This window comes from Haplochromis burtoni, unplaced genomic scaffold, assembly GCF_018398535.1.
Source record: "Haplochromis burtoni strain Fernald_Lab_line unplaced genomic scaffold, NCSU_Asbu1 Contig_1785, whole genome shotgun sequence".
Lineage (NCBI taxonomy): Eukaryota > Metazoa > Chordata > Actinopteri > Cichliformes > Cichlidae > Haplochromis > Haplochromis burtoni.
The window spans coordinates 3,430-22,793 of NW_024584146.1; the positions used below are offsets into that span (position 1 = coordinate 3,430).

At 39.1% G+C, this 19,364-nt stretch overlaps 2 protein-coding genes across 2 annotated transcripts; one reads left to right on the forward strand and one right to left on the reverse strand.

Moving 5' to 3' along the window:
• Window positions 1-1,381: 1,381 nt before the first annotated feature.
• On the forward strand, window positions 1,382-7,795 carry LOC121813491. Its single transcript, XM_042217290.1, has 5 exons — window positions 1,382-1,535; window positions 3,541-4,275; window positions 4,651-5,043; window positions 5,595-5,711; window positions 6,221-7,795. The coding sequence occupies exons 1-5, from the start codon at window positions 1,458-1,460 to the stop codon at window positions 7,295-7,297; spliced, it is 2,400 nt and encodes a 799-aa protein (XP_042073224.1). The 5' UTR covers window positions 1,382-1,457; the 3' UTR covers window positions 7,298-7,795.
• Window positions 7,796-7,816: 21 nt separating this feature from the next.
• Window positions 7,817-12,383, reverse strand: LOC121813492. Its single transcript, XM_042217291.1, has 2 exons — window positions 11,419-12,383; window positions 7,817-9,892 (listed from the first exon to the last, which is right to left on the reverse strand). Exons 1-2 carry the CDS (start codon window positions 12,253-12,255, stop codon window positions 9,566-9,568), a joined length of 1,164 nt encoding a protein of 387 aa, XP_042073225.1. The 5' UTR covers window positions 12,256-12,383; the 3' UTR covers window positions 7,817-9,565.
• Window positions 12,384-19,364: the final 6,981 nt, after the last annotated feature.

Here is a 19,364-nt window from a genome sequence, read left to right on the forward strand (position 1 = left end):
CCATCAGATTATGCCTGTGTGTTTTTTGGTCTCAGTGTTCAGTCCTCACTTCATGTTTTGTTTTCTTGCCAGCAATAAAGCTGAGGTTTTTGAGTTGCATTCAGTTTCCGGATCCTGCATTTGGATCCTCATCTCTGCCTGCCCGCACACAGAGCCCTGACAGTAACTGAAGGTTAAATGCAGCTAATATGTCCTGTTTTAAGGCAGGCGCTTCCACCTCCGCTCCACTGCGTCTCAGCCACCATCTCTCTGGCAGCAACAGAGCTAGAGCCAGAGTATCTATACTTTTGTTGTTAAAATGTTCCATCTCAATTACGTACTATATGTTTTTTATATTTTGAGTAGTGTGTCCCACAAACAGCAAATATTGTCAAAAAAGTAAGGAATCTTTGGGGGTGCTGAAGCACATTAATTGCTGTATCGCTACTCATTTCTCTGGATAATCATGATTTCTCCCCATCTCTACTTACTAATGCTTTTTGTTTGTGATGATTTACCGTTATTCCTTACTGTGAAGCACTTTGGTGTACCCCCTGGTTTTAAACGTGCTATATGAATAAAATTGTATTGTATTCACACAACAATTCTGATTGCTGAAGTACTGAACAGGACAGGAAACAAAAAAAATGAAAGACAATGCAGACAATATTCAGTACATAAACGCCCCCTCTCTTAATAAGTTACTTCACCATAACTGTAAAATGTTTCTTTTCATGTAACCAGCTTATTTTAACTAAGAATAATACGGCATAGTATTTTAGTTAAACACAATATACTATGTACATGTTTAGACATCCGACAGCTTGCCTGCTGTCGTTTGTCTTCTTGTAATTCCACCAACTCTTAAGAAAATACTTCATTTCTTAAAAACCTCATATGTTAGAAACTACCATATAGTATAACTCCTGGGTGCATTTATTTACATATTTAAATTAAGCAATGGATTAGGAAAGAAAATCCCTTTAGAGATTAATTGTCATCCTTCCTAAGAAATCTTCAATATCAGTTTCAGTTAGGAGGGTTAGGAAATAACTATAGTTATAGATACACATCCATTTGGCTTTCAGTTCTTTCCCCACTGAGTGTATGGCATTCAATCACATTTTTTTTTCATTAGGCCTTCTTGCTTTACGGAGCCCCCCAGGGGACATGGGAGAAAAAAAAATTACGGAGGAAAAAAAAAAAATTAGGGAGGAAAAAAAAAAATTAGGGAGGAAAAAAAAAAATAAGACTGACTTTTGCGAGATCTCGCAAAAGTATTGCGAGCGCTCGCAAAAGTATTGCGAGATCTCGCAAAAGTATTGCGAGCGCTCGCAAAAGTATTGCGAGATCTCGCAATAAGTATTGCGAGCGCTCGCAAAAGTATTGCGAGATCTCGCAAAAGATCCCGCTCCTTTTTGATAGCGTTTCAGTTGAAGGGTGCAGTGCTACAGTACGGGGCTCCATACGGTGCGGACATGGAGGAGGATTTAGAACATTTCTTGCGGTCAAGAGAGGTCCCACACGACGACATCATGCACATGCAACAAGACAAAGTACGTATAAACAACAAAGCATTAAACACCGCGGTTCAAAAGGCGAGTAACTTGTTGAAAAACCGAGGTCGTATATGCAGGCCTTTAATGTTAATTCTTGTAAATATGTTCAGGTTCATTAAACATAACTCGTTAAGTGCACATATGTTTTGAAATTTCAAATCGTGTCCAAATTCATGGGCTGCATCCTCCCGAGGACTCGGGCTTCGTGGTCTACGTGGGCCGGGTTCTCAGAACGGCTGGGGAAATTGGACGTCTAGCCTTCTGATTAGCGTCACCGCTGTCTCGGTGGAGTGTAATAAGCTGTCCGTCTGCTCCTTTCTATCTAAAATATAAGAGTATGGAGTAAATTCTCGACCATCTCGCACTTCTGTTTAATCAGTTTTCTGTGTGACGTTGATTAAGCGCTGTAAAACCAATGTGGAACCCACCCGGGGGATTAATAAAGTTTTATTTTATCGAATTTAATCTAATAACTTTAATCTCAGCCAAACCGTTTTACTCACGAACAAATGAAACACTGAAAAAAGCCAAACATTAACATTTTGAGGTTGTCTAAGTGTTTTATATATTAAGTTTAGCCTGAGTAGCTAAAGTCCGCGGTGATCTGAAAATAATATGCCGGGAGTTGTGCCGTTCTTGGCGGCTTTAGTGACCCTTGAGCTCTCGGCTACCTATCGAGCTGGTGGGTAACAGACATCAAGGAAAACGTCGAAGCACTTTTGCAAATATGCGATATCTTGATAAACCGAGAAGATATTTCAAGTTTATACACCCACGTTCTCCCCTGAAATATGTTTAAAAAAAATTTGTGACCCAGAAAGATTAATAACGGTCATTTTAAAACTTATTAACGGCCGCCATTACCGGAAACTGGAGTTTGGCTGGGCCGCACTTTGAATTCTGGGATATGGGCCACGAAGCACACACCGGACCCATCCTTCCAATTCGGTGAAAAGTGAATGTAATTCTTTGTATTACACCCCCTGGCATATGTTAATTTTGTTGTGGTTGTATACATGTTCTGTATACTGTTTCTTAATAAAGTTGAATAATAAAAAAAAAAATAGGTGAAAAGGAGTACGCATTTGTCTGCTGCATTCGGAAGAGTTTACGAATTTAAAATAGAATCTTTGTAGAGATTGCCAGAATTGTTGTACATTTCTGTGCAAATAAAAAAAAAAAAGGAGTCTACGAAATTGGATAGCCTTCGGTGCATCGCTGTGACATAATCGGTCTACAAAAGCGTCCTCAGGAGGATGCAGCCCATGAATTTGGATGTTGTTATCTGGCTGTGCCATTACCATGGTAACATGGACAGCATGGCACAAAATACTTGGTGGAACTTACCTTACTTATACCTTACTAGCAAAATATTTTTTAGTAACGTAGTATATTGCTACAGGAAAAATGATTCTATGTTTCTTTACCTTCTTTTAAATGTACAAAGATGCCCTTTGTCTGTGGTTAGATTAGTTTAGAAGTGTCTTTTTAGACTTTCCCAGCAAAGACATATTGTTTCGGGGACATATTGTTTCAGATTGTTTTATCTCTCCCAGCTCTCAGCTGACGAGACTAGCACCATATATGGAGTTGTTTATTTTATCTGTTTATTATTTTCTTATCCTGTTCTCACTGTCTCTGTGATTTGTGCCTATAAAAATGCCAAGCCACTGTCCATGGTTGTGGGTTGTTTCCAGCAGCTCACCCGTGTACACGTTAAGCATAAAAAAGTAACTTTGTCTCATTGTGTCTCTATTCCTCCTGGGTTTATTTTGCAGGGTTTTCTCCCAACATATATAAATATCTACTACTATGACTATACTAATACTAACACAGCAACAGTAAAGTAATAAGACAGAAGTTGACAGAGTAACTTTTGATAATGATCATGAACAGTGATTAAGAACTCTATTCCAATACAGTTAGTATTCCATGTGTGCTAGTGTGGCTTCCTAGAGTAAAAGTATATTAATACCATTTCTCTAATGTTTTATGTCTGCAGGTGGATAAGGCAGTGCTGTCCGTCATGACTGATGGACAAATGGCAAAATACATAAGGACATATGGTGACAGACTAGCTGTCCAGTCCTTCTGTCAACAAACTAAGTACAGCACAGATAAAGAGACTGTTCTGCAGAACCTAAGAGATAAAATTGCGGCACGGAAAGTAAGATCAAAAACCAAAGGAGTGCTGTGTGGTTCATCAGGTGTGTTCCAAAAGCAAAGTGAAGGGATGGCAAGACAGAGAAATACTGCAGCAGAGAAGACCTGCAGAAAAATCGAAATCGGATGGCTTCATTTAAGCAATAATGAATACCGTCAAGTGAGAACCAGAAATGGTGGAGGAACAAGACATGCAACTGTGGAAAAAACTACAACTGTAGCTAAGATTTTGGAAATGGGAAAGGACCTGTTTTTTCCAGATGGGTACTCGCCAAAAGGGAGAGTTGAAGACTTTGTCATTGATATCTGTGATTTTAAAAGAAATCCGATTGCTTTAGATGACACTGTTGGCAAACTTTATGAACAAACCAAATTGAAGCTCCTGAGATTTTACATTTGCACGAAAGATGAAACACTGTTAACAGTTCAGTCCTCATCTGAAGAGGATTTTTCTGTCAGCATAACTGAAGAAGATTCACCGGTGACATTACTTGGATTTGACAGTGAGACAGATGATTTTGTCCCAGATCTACTTGAACATGGGGATTCATCTGACAGTGACACTGGCAAACAGGTTTGTTAAAATAAGAAAGTTATTATTAAAAATAATGATCACTTTAAAGTTACTGTATTTTGTTGTCTTTAGTAGTGCTCGGTGGTAACATGCGACATTTTCTAATTTTGTTGTACTATTGTACTAGGTTTGACTGTGCAACTGCAATAAAGAGTTGTCTTATTCAAGTGCTTTATGTACATCTACGAATATTTGCACTTCTGAAGGATGAAATTATTCCAGGAATTTGTTGTTGACTTGTGTGGTAAGGTACATTTAATACATCTGTGAAAGACTTACAGCTTTTTATTCATTAACATGTACAAAATGACTGGCTGCTGAAAAAATAATTGAATTATTTTCGTTTGTGTCTTGTGTTTGTTTTCTGGTTCACAGATTCACAATTTCCAGATGGAACCCAATCCAAAAAAACTGAAATCACTCTGTGAGGCAGTGACAACACAAAGTCCAGGAAAATCCCATCATATGCATTCAACCCCAACAGACATTAAAAACACTGTCGTGGGACAGCGGCAGCAGACTGACTCAAGTGATCATGATTTCCCTGACCACTGCTCTGAAATTATTGATCTGACCAGTATAGTTCCTAACAAATCCTTCAAACTAGAGTCCTGCGACAAACTTCCAGAAGATTTGGAATGTCGTTTTCCACACATAGATGAAGCGGATACGGTTGTATGGAATCCTGAAGAGGATCTTGTCAGAGCAGATGGTGATGACACAGTCGTGATAACCCTGAATTATGTCAACAGTGAGGATCTCAGACAGGTAAGACCATGGTCAGTTGTGGTTGATATGGTTCAAGTGTGACAAAATATGGAAATTTATTAATAATCAAATTCAGTAACTTGCATAGTTCTGATTTTAAAAAAGCTGATCATGCATTCCTGCTTGGACAAAATTGAAGCATGTGTGTTATTTTCTGTAATATTCTTTTGGATCTTAAAAGAAATAACTCACAGTACTGTGAAAGAATTGCTCAATTTCTATTAATCAGAATTCATCTCTTGTTTGTTTAAAACTTGATTTTTTTGCAGCAGTAATACAACATTTTAAGTAGCAATAAGTACATCAAGATCTGATAAAAACCTGTGGGATTCCACTGTAATATGTCTTTTTACTCTTGTAAGTGAGACATGTAGGCTGAAAATAAAGTGGTGTATTTTTGTTCTATTTCTTAATACCTATTGACATATTTTGCAGACTTTTTAAGAACATTCATGACTTAGAATAGGCCAAGGTAGAAGATTGAAGAAGAGTCTTCTAATCTTGAAGGGTTAAGGTGTCTGTTGTCAATTAATGCAATACTTCCTTCTCAGAATGCCGACACAAATGGATTACCTATGGATGGTTTCCTGCTACCATTGTCTTCAGCTAATGGCTTGCCCACACCCCATATGCAGTCAATACAAGAGGAAGCACCCCAGATTGCACAGGTAAGATGGATCAATTCAGGCAACCATAAACACCAACCTTTACATACTGTAGAGATGCCAAAAATTTCATGCTATTTTCTGAGGATATGGCAGTTTGTGGGTCTATTTGAATTAAAATGATATTGTCAGTTGAGAGACAATTCCAGTGTTTTACATTAACATAAGATTAAACAGGAAATTTAGTCTTGAAATCAAGTTATTTACATAACACAGCAGTGAGACATTGTTTTGGTGTCACTATTGTGTTCTCTACCTATTTTGCACATAAGTGAGTCTTCTCATACATGTAAAGAACACTTGTATAATTTTCTGTGAGGCATACAAGGACATCCATCAGGCCACAATGTTAATGTTATATATCAATTGTCAGTGCAACCATGGTTTGGGAATGTACAGCCCACTAAAATTAGACAAATAAATTTCAAACTTTTTCAGAACATTGATATTGTGTAATCTGTACAGTTCATTTGCATTTCTTATGAAATGTGCATGTTTTGTCTTTTACTCAGGACCATGGACTGAATTTCATCGCCCAAGGTTTGCGTTTAGATTCAAGCAACCAACTTTCCCCATCAAATTCAGGAGACCCACAGAGCCCCCTACATGTATCAATTCGCAGGATAAAAGTTGTTGATGATCTTTTGGCTGTATTTATGGACAGTCGCATTCTGAATGTGACTTTAAAGATGAACTTTGTAAATGAAAATGCTGTTGATGATGCTGGGGTGTCAAGGGAGGTTTACACTGCATTTTGGGAGCAATTTTTGGAACAGTGTGAAGGTGAAAACGAACGAGTTCCAAGGCTGAGGCCAGACTTCAGTGAGGCTGAATGGCAAGCAGTTGGGCAGATATGGGTGAAAGGCTTACTAGACCATGGTGTCTTTCCAGTGAGGCTGTCAAGGGCTTTCATTTTAGCCTGCATACACGGAATGGACTCAGTTGATGTAGACATTCTGATTGCATCGTTTCTCAACTATCTGCCTCCTGTTGAGAGATCAGCTGTTGAGAAGGCTCTCCAAGGCACAATGGATGAAAATGATGAAGAGGACCTGCTTGACCTTTTTACAAGGATGGGTTCCCACTTCCTACCACCTAAGAACAACATGCAGCCTGCCATTGAAACAATGGCTCATAAGGCCATTCTCCAAGAGCCAAAGTATATAATGGATTGCTTCTCCACACCCATGGCACATCTGCAGCTGAAACTGGCAGACAAGGAAAGTGTGTTATCTCTGTATAAGACAAAGAAGGCCACAGGCAAAAGACTAGTGCAGCTATTTGAAGCAACAAAAATCATGCTGTCTCACGGAGAACAAACAACGTTTAACCATCTTCAGCGTTATGTTAAAAACGCTGATGAAACCAAAGCTGAAAAAATCCTGCGCTTCTGCACAGGATCTTCTGTGATATGTGTTGACAAAATTTTGGTGTGCTTTAATGCTGAAACTGGGCTCAACAGAAGGCCTGTTGCTCACACCTGTGGAGCTACCCTTGAAGTGCCATGCACTTACAGTTCTTATCCTGAATTTCGCACAGAGTTCGACAATGTCCTTTCCAGCAATTACTTTGAAATGGATATCATTTGAACTTGATGAGTGTACTAATGGTTAGAGCTGTAATTTTTATTTGTATGATTATCCTTGAGTTCATAAATTCTGTCTTGTTTCATTTTGTCATTGAAGCATTTGATATATTCAGCCGTATAACAAGCAGTCACAAATTTAATTTTCTGATGGTTTAGTTGTATGTTAGGTCAGATTTCACAAGGACTCTTTATTGTTAAAAATTCTTTGAAAATGACCACATCTTTAACTTCTGTTGAAAACAAGGTTTGTGTTTAGCGTTAGAGGGACAGATCACATCAAAATTTGCTGTACACATTGTCATTATTTTCTTTTACTCCAGCCATCAGCCAGAATAAAGGCTCGCTTTTGTTTTAAGTTGATTGTCCTCTCTCTCTCCTTGTCTGCTTTTGGGTACGTTCTCTCAACACACCTGCATACCCCGCAGTGACACACATTGGCTTGCTGTTTATCCATCTAGAATGTTTTGTCGTGAGTTGCCTAGTTTTGGGAGATATTAGCTGTAGAGATCTCTTCCTTGTTGAAAAACAACATGAAGCTACATAAGGTCTACATAAGGACTTTGCTACTAAGCATTAAGTACCATGTGAAACAATTTAGGGGTAGGCTTGTACAGTCAATATCTCTAAAATTGGGCAACTCACACTAAAACAGTGTGGATTAAGGAATACTACAGCTAGCGAACAGAAAAATTTGTAAATTTGATTTTAGTGTGAAAAGTCCATTAATATTAGTAAAGAATGTCACTATGGTTGCGAAAGAAGTTATTGAAAGTTAATGATAAGACCCTGTTTACAAATTCTTAAAGCTGATGTGGCCTATAAACATAATCTTGTAACAATAAGTCCTATTTTCCCTTGATTAGCTTCCAAAATGTTTACTAGTTGTTTTGTTAAAAATCATATTGCCATCACAAGTTTTTTTTTTTGGAAAGGACTTTGCCATAATGTGACATACAGATGATTCACAATTCTTTATACTGTCTTATATAATTACAAATTAACAAGCAATGATCATCAGATTTAACAGTTTCTATGATAAACAAGATTGTAGGCCAGGATTTCTAATTAGATTAAATAGTATATATGGTTAATTATAAAGTATTGCTACATTTTTGAAAGATTATGCAATTCTGTCTACCCTTCTCTGAAATTAAAGTGCCTGGGAACACAGGCAGTCAATACACAGATGTTGTCGATATGCTTTTGTCATTTGCAATTTTTTAGTTGTCTGTACTACATAGTCCAAAAATGATTAGAAATTGATTCGATTTCAGTTTATTTGTCCGGTAGTTCAACAACACATATCATCCTTTCATGAGTGGTGAGTTTTGCAAAAATAGCATTCGAATGAAATTGCTGTTCATCAACAGAACAGGTGGGTGCAAAGAATTTGTTATTCAGCTGATAAAATAAGCTTCAGATAAATTCAGTGACAAAAAAAGAATGTTTATATCTATTAGAAATTTTAAGAGTTCAAAAGGTCTCTATTTAGTTCTTTATTTTTTCAGTTTTGTTTAAACATTAAAAAACTAAAGCTCTTCTGGAATCAGAATAAATAGTTAAAAAAAAAAAAGAAGCAAAAATGACATGAAATAACTATATTTTTAGCCAGAGAAACTGGAGTTCAGCAAAATGCCAAGGTGCCCCCTCTCAGATCATGATGCCCCTTAGTACCATTTCATGTAGCCTGCCAATGTGACAGTTGGCGTTATAATATATATAAAGCAGCAAGGCATAATATCATATCTCTTCGATTTTAAACAGTATTCTAGCCAATATCAACAACTAAACATTCCCATCATTAACAAATACAGATGGTGTAAATAAAAACCAACTCACCATTTAAAAATTATTACAAAATACTCAACATAAACCACCATTATCTGATTTAACACTGTACATTAAACTCCTAACACATTAAATTAAGATGTGTCTTATGTTTTGATCCATGTATCAAGCCAAATACACAGTTAAAGTAATTCGAAGTAATACACATAGACATGGAACTTGATAACATTTGACAGAACATTACAATGTTTTTGTGCTAAAGAACACTCAGAATATCATTAACAGGCAGAGACTCCCCTTTATACTTTAGTTCACTGACCCCCCTGGAACACAACAATAAATATTTCTATATAAGATATTCTCATAAATGACTGTGTACTAGAAAGCTTACAGTTTAAAGTCTGTTTAACATCCAGAAGTTAGCTTTCGCACATATCACAGGTCAATTTTGAGTAATGTTCTCTGCTGCATTGTATGCAATTTACACTAATGCCATGATGTTCTCTCTTAAATGCATGTACAAGTTCACAGCCTGATATGGGTCTGTTGGTGGAGTCAGATGGGACTCAGTCATGATGATATTGCACAGTTCATATACATCGGGGTCACATGGTTTGGTCAGTCGAAAAACACACTCAGTTTTACACATTTCAACATGTTCTTCTTCAGTGGGGCAAAGGAAGTCTCTTGTCCCGTAGAGCTCAGGTAATGTATACATTACATTAGGTCGACCACTGGGGATATTGATGTTTGCTGATGGCCTGATGGAGTGTGTATTCCAAACCTGTGCAGTGTCATCCAGCTCATCCTGTTAAAAAGAATACAGAAATTTAAGAAATGCGATCGCATGTACGTATATACATATACGCAAATCACGATAAGACAACTCACTCACTGAGAGGAAGGTTTATTAGATTTATGCAATTTATTATTTTTAAACAATCATGTGCATTTTTGTAATCATGTACTTTACCTAATGTCATCTGTACAAGTGTTTCACACACTAACTACGGTTACTGTTATGCTGTGATATCTTACATTAGTACTATTAGTCTTATTACTACCTGCTTGGCTCATCTACTCACCTCATAATAATCAATTTGTTTTATGTCAGTGATCATTGTATTTTGTATTTGTAAGTTATTTTGATATCCCAATCGAAATAATTCCAAATTGTAAATAGTTAATATTATAGATAAGAAAATTTCATATGACATGTCAACATAAACAACATAGATGTTACTGTAGTCTTGGTTGTTGAGCTCTTCCTTAAGGCGGCCGATTGCTTAAACCGAAATTATAGTATTTACACAATTTTTGATTTCATTTACTCCCTGCTCCTCTCACCCGCTTCTCCCTGTCTTGTCTCTTTCTTCCTGCAAGTCTCTCCATTCCCTAAACCTGGTACAGGGCCCTATTTCAGGAAGTGAAAAACGATACTCAGGGTTGAGTAACCCCGAACTGTCCAACTCGGAATATTCGGTTTCAGAAAGGCTGATAACAATTAGTTAATCAACGCGGAGTTGCTTTAACCCCAAGTTAAGCCGCGCACGAGGATACATAAAGCCCTATTAGTGGAGCACAGATTAAGCGAGTCACCATGGAGACGGAGGGAAAGAAGGCGCGGTCAATGTATTTTACAGCGCTTGAGCCGAAATTCTGATGGCAGCATATGCCGATAACATGCAAATTTTGCGAGAAAAAAGTAACACAGCCTCAGCTGCAAAAGAAAGGGAGCATGCATGGCAAAACATAGCCGACAGAGTCAATGCGTGAGTGTTAATTTAAACATTGATCTAGGGATTTCCACCCATTTAACACGTTATTTTATTATATTTTATTTTTTATTTTATACATTTTATTTTGTGAGTGATGTGAGCGCAGGTGCAACCCAACAGGCCCCAAACGTTCCTGGCAGCAAGTAAAATGAAATATAAAAATATAGTCCAAACAGGTAGGTGTAATTGTATTATGAGCCATAGTGCTTGGTCTGTTTGTCCTATGTAAATCAATTGCAGTTAGAGGCTACATTAATTTCTTTCTGTAAGCACTTATTGAAATTATCTGAGCACATTACAAGTACATATTTGCTTACTCTGTATGCTCAAATGTGACCCGTTATAGCCAACAGAAAAAAAGCGGAGGCCCGAAAAAAAAGTGGGGGTCCTCCACCACCACCACCACCACAGAGGCTGAGCAGTTGGCTTCCACATTTGTGATAATGGGAACACCACAAACGAGTACAGGAGACGTTTCACTTCCTCAGTTTCCTTTATCTCTCACTCACACACGCATGCATCCAGGCACGCAACAAAAGATATTTTATTAACTCACCTGGATGAGTCCCATGCAACAAAACTGAAGGAGGTTTTTGTCCAGAAACCCACCATCAAAGTACCCGTTGTCTCTGATGTCTGCAAATAAGGATAACCAGAACTCCAGACACTGGCTGCGAAGAAAACGCCACCAGTATTCAATCCTTTGATTGGCGGTACTTGCTCCCTCCAAGTAACTCTCAGGGGTGTCGTTAGGAGCCACGGGCACAAGGAAACGCTGAAAGCCTCTAACATGGCCATTTTCAGTTCCAAGATCGCCCCTCACAACTCTAGGGCAGCCCTTTAAACGCTGCACCGCTTCTATGTAATACCCCCCGATCACTTTCGGATTACTATTTGTTGTGTATGCATTAAGCCAGATTATTTTTCTCGAGAAACCGTCAATACTACCATTGATACAGATGCCATATGGCTTCAGTTTGTCGTAGGAGTCCATGTGCCAGATGAAATTCGGCCCTTTTGAAAAATAGTTCCTCCGCCTGAAACGTACTGCTTGCCTCAGTGCGACGCCTCGGGGATCCAGCTCCTTCAAAACCAAGCGCACATCCTCTTTCCTCACGCGTAGTCCATGTTCCCTGCATTTAGCGTACATCCATCGGTATCCGTGAAGCTGCCCAGAGTACTGCAATTGGTTGTCTATAAATTCAACCAAGACGGCCAGGTCAGAGTACGCTTTGTGGCGAGTGTGTCCCCTTGCGCTAAGAACTCTCTTCAGATGTCTTTCGCTTATATGAAAACTGTGTCTAATGCAAAGCACAGTTTTAATGTCTTTATAGTTTAGTCCAAGCTCAAAGTAAAAATCTATGAATCGCTCAAATGGGTGTGTGTCCTCCATCGCTGTGGTTGTTTCTAAGGTTTCAGTGCTGATTTGGAGGTACAGACTCCAAATCAGACTTTTGCGAGCGCTCGCAATACTTATTGCGAGATCTCGCAATACTTTTGCGAGCGCTCGCAATACTTTTGCGAGATCTCGCAATACTTTTGCGAGCGCTCGCAATACTTATTGCGAGATCTCGCAATACTTTTGCGAGCGCTCGCAATACTTTTGCGAGATCTCGCAAAAGTCCGTCTTAATTTTTTTTTTTCCTCCCTAATTTTTTTTTTTTCCTCCCCAATTTTTTTTTCTCCCATGTCCCCTGGGGGGCTCCGTAAGTAAATTATTTTCTGACTAGTCTTTATTGACTGTGTGTAGGCAGGAGAAGGACCCAAAGTGCAGACTCCGGAGACAGAAAGTAACTCAAAACAGTAGTGATGTGACGTTCTGTATCGAGGCTTCGAAGCTTGTGTCGAGTAATTGAGGGGGCGTTTCCACGATGCACGTATCGAGGCTTGCTTCATTTATGGGAGGAGCTGAAAATGATGACGTCCGAAGCCTCGCTGCCCGGCTGTACCACGTGACTGGTTCATGAAGTGGTTCGAACTTTGCCGCGAGATATGACAGCGATATAAACCCCTCAGACTTCATTCAAAATGTGGGTGTTTGATGGAGAGTTGCGGTTAGTGAGAGTTTGGAGACAGTTTGGAGGTTTATGAGAGTGAGGAGAGAAAGTCAGGAGAGAATGGAGCCAGCTAAGAAGAGGAGGATGTCCTCCCCTGTGTGGGAACATTTTGATCTTATTCCTCCCAACAAGGTATGTAAATTTCTACAGAAGATGTATTTTCATAATACTGATGGTGCAATACAATTTATGTTAAGCTGTCTTTACTTTTGTACAAGGTGAAGTGTTTGCTATGTGCCAGGGAGCTGGGATATAACAACAACACCTCATCCATGCTTAGGCACTACAGAGCTTTGCTTAGCTTTAATTGTGGAGCAAGACCAGGTGAGCCATCAAATGCCATGATAATATAGCATGCCGTAATGTTACTAAATTATATAACAATATTATACAATAATAACAATAATTTCCTATTGACATGCTAACACAATTAGCATAGGCAGTATAACTTCAAATATGAGAGTCAACAACCCATTTTACATCACATGCTTAACATGAACACAGAATATAATCGTACTTACAAGCATATATTTCTCATGCTCCAGTACAGCCAACTTCAGAGCTAATATTTTGTGTGCTGGTATCAACTTGGCCAGACTCCATGAACTTTTCCTATATTTACTAGAGAAACTTGAGTACACAAACCCGCTTCCTCCCCCTAGTGGGGTGGTGGAGCTACTGCACCCCAGCAGTGGCAGCACAATAGCGCTTTTCAAGGCACCCAAAGCGCTTTACAATGCCACTATTCATTCACACACTGGTGGAATATAACAATATTATACAACTGTTATAAGTTACGTGTGTGATATTTATATTTGTGCTTTGTCTTTATTGTCTTTCCTCAGGAGAACAATCTCAAATAGATGAAGACCTGGTTAGCATGGTGATTGAGGACTCCCAGCCATTTAGCATTGTGGAGGACAAAGAATTTAAAAGATTTGTTAAATCATTAAATCCTAGCTATGTTCTCCCCACTAAAAAGGTCATAAAAGCAGTGAAAATTTAGTTTTTACAGAATAAAATGTGAACAGGCAGGACTGAGGCTCAAAGCCTCAGTGTGTAGCTGTCCATACCTCAACGTTACAAAAGCACAACTACTGTCCACACCCCAACCACACCTCACCTCACAGTAAATGATCATTTCCATTTTAAGCATTTCCAAATAATCATTTTCCATACTGCCAGTATAAATATACACAGTATACTGCCATCACTACAATATACATGTTTTACACACTCCTTTTGTTGTTGACATTTACAGGCTGTGTGCAAAAGGCCACACTCTTCAAATTCATGCCAACTAATATTTTTACGTCCAGTAGGTGTCCTACTAGAGCAAATGAAGCTTCAAGAAGCTTTGCGCCAGGATGAAAAGCTTCAGTGCTTCATGAAGCTTCATCTGCCCATCACTACAAAACAGCTTTAATGCTGAACTCAAAAGGGTAACAAAACCTAAGAATACAAAATACACCTACACAGACAAAACACACAGCAGGATAAAGGTAGATCGAGACAATGACAAACTGAAACACAGGGCTTAAATACACAGAGGGAGCAATCAGGGAATGGGTAACAGGAGGGAAACACAGCTGGGGCAAATCAGGCCTAACGAGACAAGGGGAAGCAAAACCAGACACATTAACATCAGACATGGACTTTCAAAGTAAAACAGGAAACATAACACAGACTCACAGGCAGGCACTATAACAAAGGGAACAGAGACGTGGGACCAGGGCAGACACAGACACTGACTGGATGTGGGGATACAGCAGACAGGGGAGACAGCAACTATGGAACACAGACAGAAAACCAGAACACTAAAACTCTAACCAAACCCCACCCAGAGAACCTAAACTAAGAATAATCCTAAAACCCATGCAAAGCTAGAATATAATGAAATAACAAAATCAAAGAACCAAAAACACAAAACACAAAACACTGGGTCAACGTCACAAAAAAAACTCCCAAGCTGGTGAACTGAATGTTGCAATTGCTTTGCACATTGTTAATGAAGACTGTGTGCTGTTTTCTTTGTACAAGTTGCCAGAATAAAGAGGGAGCTGTGATATTATTCTGTTATCATATGTTACCTTATATATGTAATCAAAGTAGTTGAAGTATGATACTGCTGTAGATCATATTATACCCTTTAACATAGAGTGTGTGATCAGTATGTAGTCTTAGTTTGCATTATACTTCTGACTTAAAAGAGTGTGAAAATCATTAGATCTATTGGATTGACCTGTATTACTCGACACTGTTGAATGTGTTACACTGTTTCTTGACATTTCATACTGCTGAATCATGAAGAGAATGTTGTGTGCAGAGGACCTTGTGCCGATAATAGAAGAGACAGACCACATTCCATACCCCCACCTTTCAGAAGAGCAGAAAGACAGGGAGCCGAGGTCATAACTTAGGCGCCGTAAAAGAGAAAGAATGTGAATATTTAGGCTTTTACGACTAGGTGGGGGCCACTAGAGACTATAAAAAGCTGAGCAACCCGTCACCATTTTGAGACTTGCTGTGACCCTCTTCAGGCATGTCTCCCCATCATGATGGTCCTTATGCTCTTAAGTGTTGAATTGTATGGAAATAAATGATTGTTGATTGAGCATAAATACACCGAGTATTGTCCTTCCTTCAGCCCAAAGATTCAAAGAATTGGGAGATTTCAACAGAGCCCAGAGTAAGGGCAAGTCCAGCGTTGCACTGCCGTCCTTTCTACATGGGCATATCACACCACTTGCACAATAGACTAAAAGAACAGCAACAGCTACATTGGAACAAAAATTTCCTTTTTCTTTCCAAACATAACACTTAACAAATGACTAAGATATATTTAAGATATATTTATACAACACAACATCAACAAAGTCTTTCTTTAAAAAAAACTTTTCTTTTAAAAGTTCTAGCTGAAACCAAACCCTAGTTGCTCGATGATGTTATACTCATAATTTCCAGGATGTACTCCAGTTCTTAACCTTTTGTTAGTATTGTGTGAGTATTTCCCAGTAGTGACTCCAGTTTCCATCACGGTCAGCACCATAACCAAACACATCAACCTAGGAAGACAAAAAATGAACATATGAATGAATGGGAAACAAATGCATGAACAAAATGTCCCTTTTTTAACTAAAATCCAAACAATGGCTGCTGAAAAATGAAATGAACAGTTGGACAGCGACCTGAGCACTAAATGGAAACACCATGATTATACAGGGAGTGCAGAATTATTAGGCAAGTTGTATTTTTGAGGAATAATTTTATTATTGAACAACAACCATGTTCTCAATGAACCCAAAAAACTCATTAATATCAAAGCTGAATGTTTTTGGAAGTAGTTTTTAGTTTGTTTTTAGTTTTAGCTATTTTAGGGGGATATCTGTGTGTGCAGGTGACTATTACTGTGCATAATTATTAGGCAACTTAACAAAAAACAAATATATACCCATTTCAATTATTTATTTTTACCAGTGAAACCAATATAACATCTCCACATTCACAAATATACATTTCTGACATTCAAAAACAAAACAAAAACAAATCAGCGACCAATATAGCCACCTTTCTTTGCAAGGACACTCAAAAGCCTGCCATCCATGGATTCTGTCAGTGTTTTGATCTGTTCACCATCAACATTGCGTGCAGCAGCAACCACAGCCTCCCAGACACTGTTCAGAGAGGTGTACTGTTTTCCCTCCTTGTAAATCTCACATTTGATGATGGACCACAGGTTCTCAATGGGGTTCAGATCAGGTGAACAAGGTGGCCATGTCATTAGTTTTTCTTCTTTTATACCCTTTCTTGCAGCCACGCTGTGGAGTACTTGGACGCGTGTGATGGAGCATTGTCCTGCATGAAAATCATGTTTTTCTTGAAGGATGCAGACTTCTTCCTGTACCACTGCTTGAAGAAGGTGTCTTCCAGAAACTGGCAGTAGGACTGGGAGTTGAGCTTGACTCCATCCTCAACCCGAAAAGGCCCCACAAGCTCATCTTTGATGATACCAGCCCAAACCAGTACTCCACCTCCACCTTGCTGGCGTCTGAGTCGGACTGGAGCTCTCTGCCCTTTACCAATCCAGCCACGGGCCCATCCATCTGGCCCATCAAGACTCACTCTCATTTCATCAGTCCATAAAACCTTAGAAAAACCAGTCTTGAGATATTTCTTGGCCCAGTCTTGACGTTTCAGCTTGTGTGTCTTGTTCAGTGGTGGTCGTCTTTCAGCCTTTCTTACCTTGGCCATGTCTCTGAGTATTGCACACCTTGTGCTTTTGGGCACTCCAGTGATGTTGCAGCTCTGAAATATGGCCAAACTGGTGGCAAGTGGCATCTTGGCAGCTGCACGCTTGACTTTTCTCAGTTCATGGGCAGTTATTTTGCGCCTTGGTTTTTCCACACGCTTCTTGCGACCCTGTTGACTATTTTGAATGAAATGCTTGATTGTTCGATGATCACGCTTCAGAAGCTTTGCAATTTTGAGACTGCTGCATCCCTCTGCAAGATATCTCACTATTTTTGACTTTTCTGAGCCTGTCAAGTCCTTCTTTTGACCCATTTTGCCAAAGGAAAGGACGTTGCCTAATAATTATGCACACCTGATATAGGGTGTTGATGTCATTAGACCACACCCCTTCTCATTACAGAGATGCACATCACCTAATATGCTTAATTGGTAGTAGGCTTTCGAGCCTATACAGCTTGGAGTGAGACAACATGCATGAAGAGGATGATGTGGACAAAATACTCATTTGCCTAATAATTCTGCACTCCCTGTACTGGAAGTTTAGCTAAAAAGCTTTCCATGAAGGACTGTCCTCTACATTGTAGCTAGTCACATCAAGAACGGGAAGCATCAGAAAGACTTGCAGAAGCTTTCACTTTCATAGGGCATGTGAATTGAAATTTAACGATTCACAGATTTAACCAGAGTTCTTTGATCAAGTGATACTGGTGTTTAAACCCAGTTCTGATCTTCACCAAAGACGTTTTGAACTTTTGAATAACTTTTGAAATGCATATCTATTTAAAAGGGCAATACAAAAAAAATGATGAACAGATTAGCAAAGACTCAAATCGACCAGCTTGTATGACAATAAAAAACTAGTGCTGTCAGTGTTAATCTTGTTAAAATGACGTTAATGCCATAACCGCATTAACACGGCAAATGTCCGTTAGCGAGTTAGCGCGGATCACCCAGTGCGTGGGGCTCTACGGTGTCAACATGTTAGCGCGATTCAGCCCCAAGCACGGGGTGTGAGATTAACGATGACAGCACTATAAAAAACATATTTTACTTCGTGCTTCTGGCACTTCAGAGACTGAAAACTTTCTACTTACCTAATCACAAATGTGAAGTGCAAGAATCAAAAAAAAATTATTATTAAACATCTTTTATTTTTAAATATTACCATTGCCACCAGGAAGCTTTGCCATTGACGCTACTCACCAAATCCTTGTTAGTTTTGATCTTTGATTTCACTGGCATATATGACCTGTTGGAAACAGCATGACATTGAAAAATATGAAGTAGGTGTTTAACAAAAACAAAGCTAAAAAAGGCATGGTCCGTCTTGAACACGGAGAAGGATCAGAGTAATGGTTTGATACAGAAATTCACCTTATTTCACCTCACACTACATCCATCAGCCAAATCCTTTTAATCTGCGTACATGTTGAATTCATGCACTGGCATTCTATTTTTGCATTTGATGTAAATTCTGTGCTGCAAGACAATCTAGGGGAAATCTTTTGAGATACTTTGCTTAGTAGCAGGTGTCGGTAATTTTAGCAGCTGGGAGAGAAGAAGGTAGTGTATGCTGACTGTAACATCTAAACCTACAGAAGATTGTCATTTTTTTAAAAAACTGGGATGGCATGGGAGGGACCAAGAAGAAAGCTGGGTAAGCTCAGATGAAACCAGAATATTTTATCTGAAACAAAATGAACTAAATTAGAAAATGTTGAGTATGATTTTCAGGCTCATGTGCCCAAACACAGATGGCATAAAAAGTGGCTGCACAACTGCCTAAAAATGTTTTACATAACATAAGCGATCAACAAGTATTAAGAGTCTTTATTTGAGAAAAGTCACAATCCTAAGGAACAGTACAAAAGCATACTTAAATGAACTGAAGTAAAATGAGTTGTTATGAGGACTCTTTATCAGACTGCATGTTGCGGAAATAATTTAGTAATAGAATGTGGTCTCAGTGGGGGAGGTTCTTACATCTTGCAGGAGCTCTCCTCTCTTCAGGAGCTCCCTCTGCAGGAGGGGGAGATACAGGAGAGGTGGAGGAAGATCTCAGCCTGGGCGTCTATTGTCTTGTGTAGTCTGGAAGATGAGTGGATGATGGGGTGGGTGCAGTTTTCTCTGAGGTGGGGTCGGGTGGGCTGTCCCGGGCTCTGTAGGGCCGGGCGGTGCTGCTGTACTGGGCCCC

Excerpts from the sequence above, each read along its gene's own strand:
- LOC121813492 (XM_042217291.1), bottom strand. The coding sequence starts at position 12,255 with ATGGAGGACACACACCCATTTGAGCGATTCATAGATTTTTACTTTGAG. Across the intron at positions 9,893-11,418 it reads GTTGCATGGGACTCATCCAG|GATGAGCTGGATGACACTGC; the intron begins GTGAGTTAATAA and ends TCTTTTTAACAG.
- LOC121813491 (XM_042217290.1), top strand. The coding sequence starts at position 1,458 with ATGGAGGAGGATTTAGAACATTTCTTGCGGTCAAGAGAGGTCCCACAC. Across the intron at positions 1,536-3,540 it reads TGCACATGCAACAAGACAAA|GTGGATAAGGCAGTGCTGTC; the intron begins GTACGTATAAAC and ends TTATGTCTGCAG. Across the intron at positions 5,712-6,220 it reads AAGCACCCCAGATTGCACAG|GACCATGGACTGAATTTCAT; the intron begins GTAAGATGGATC and ends TCTTTTACTCAG.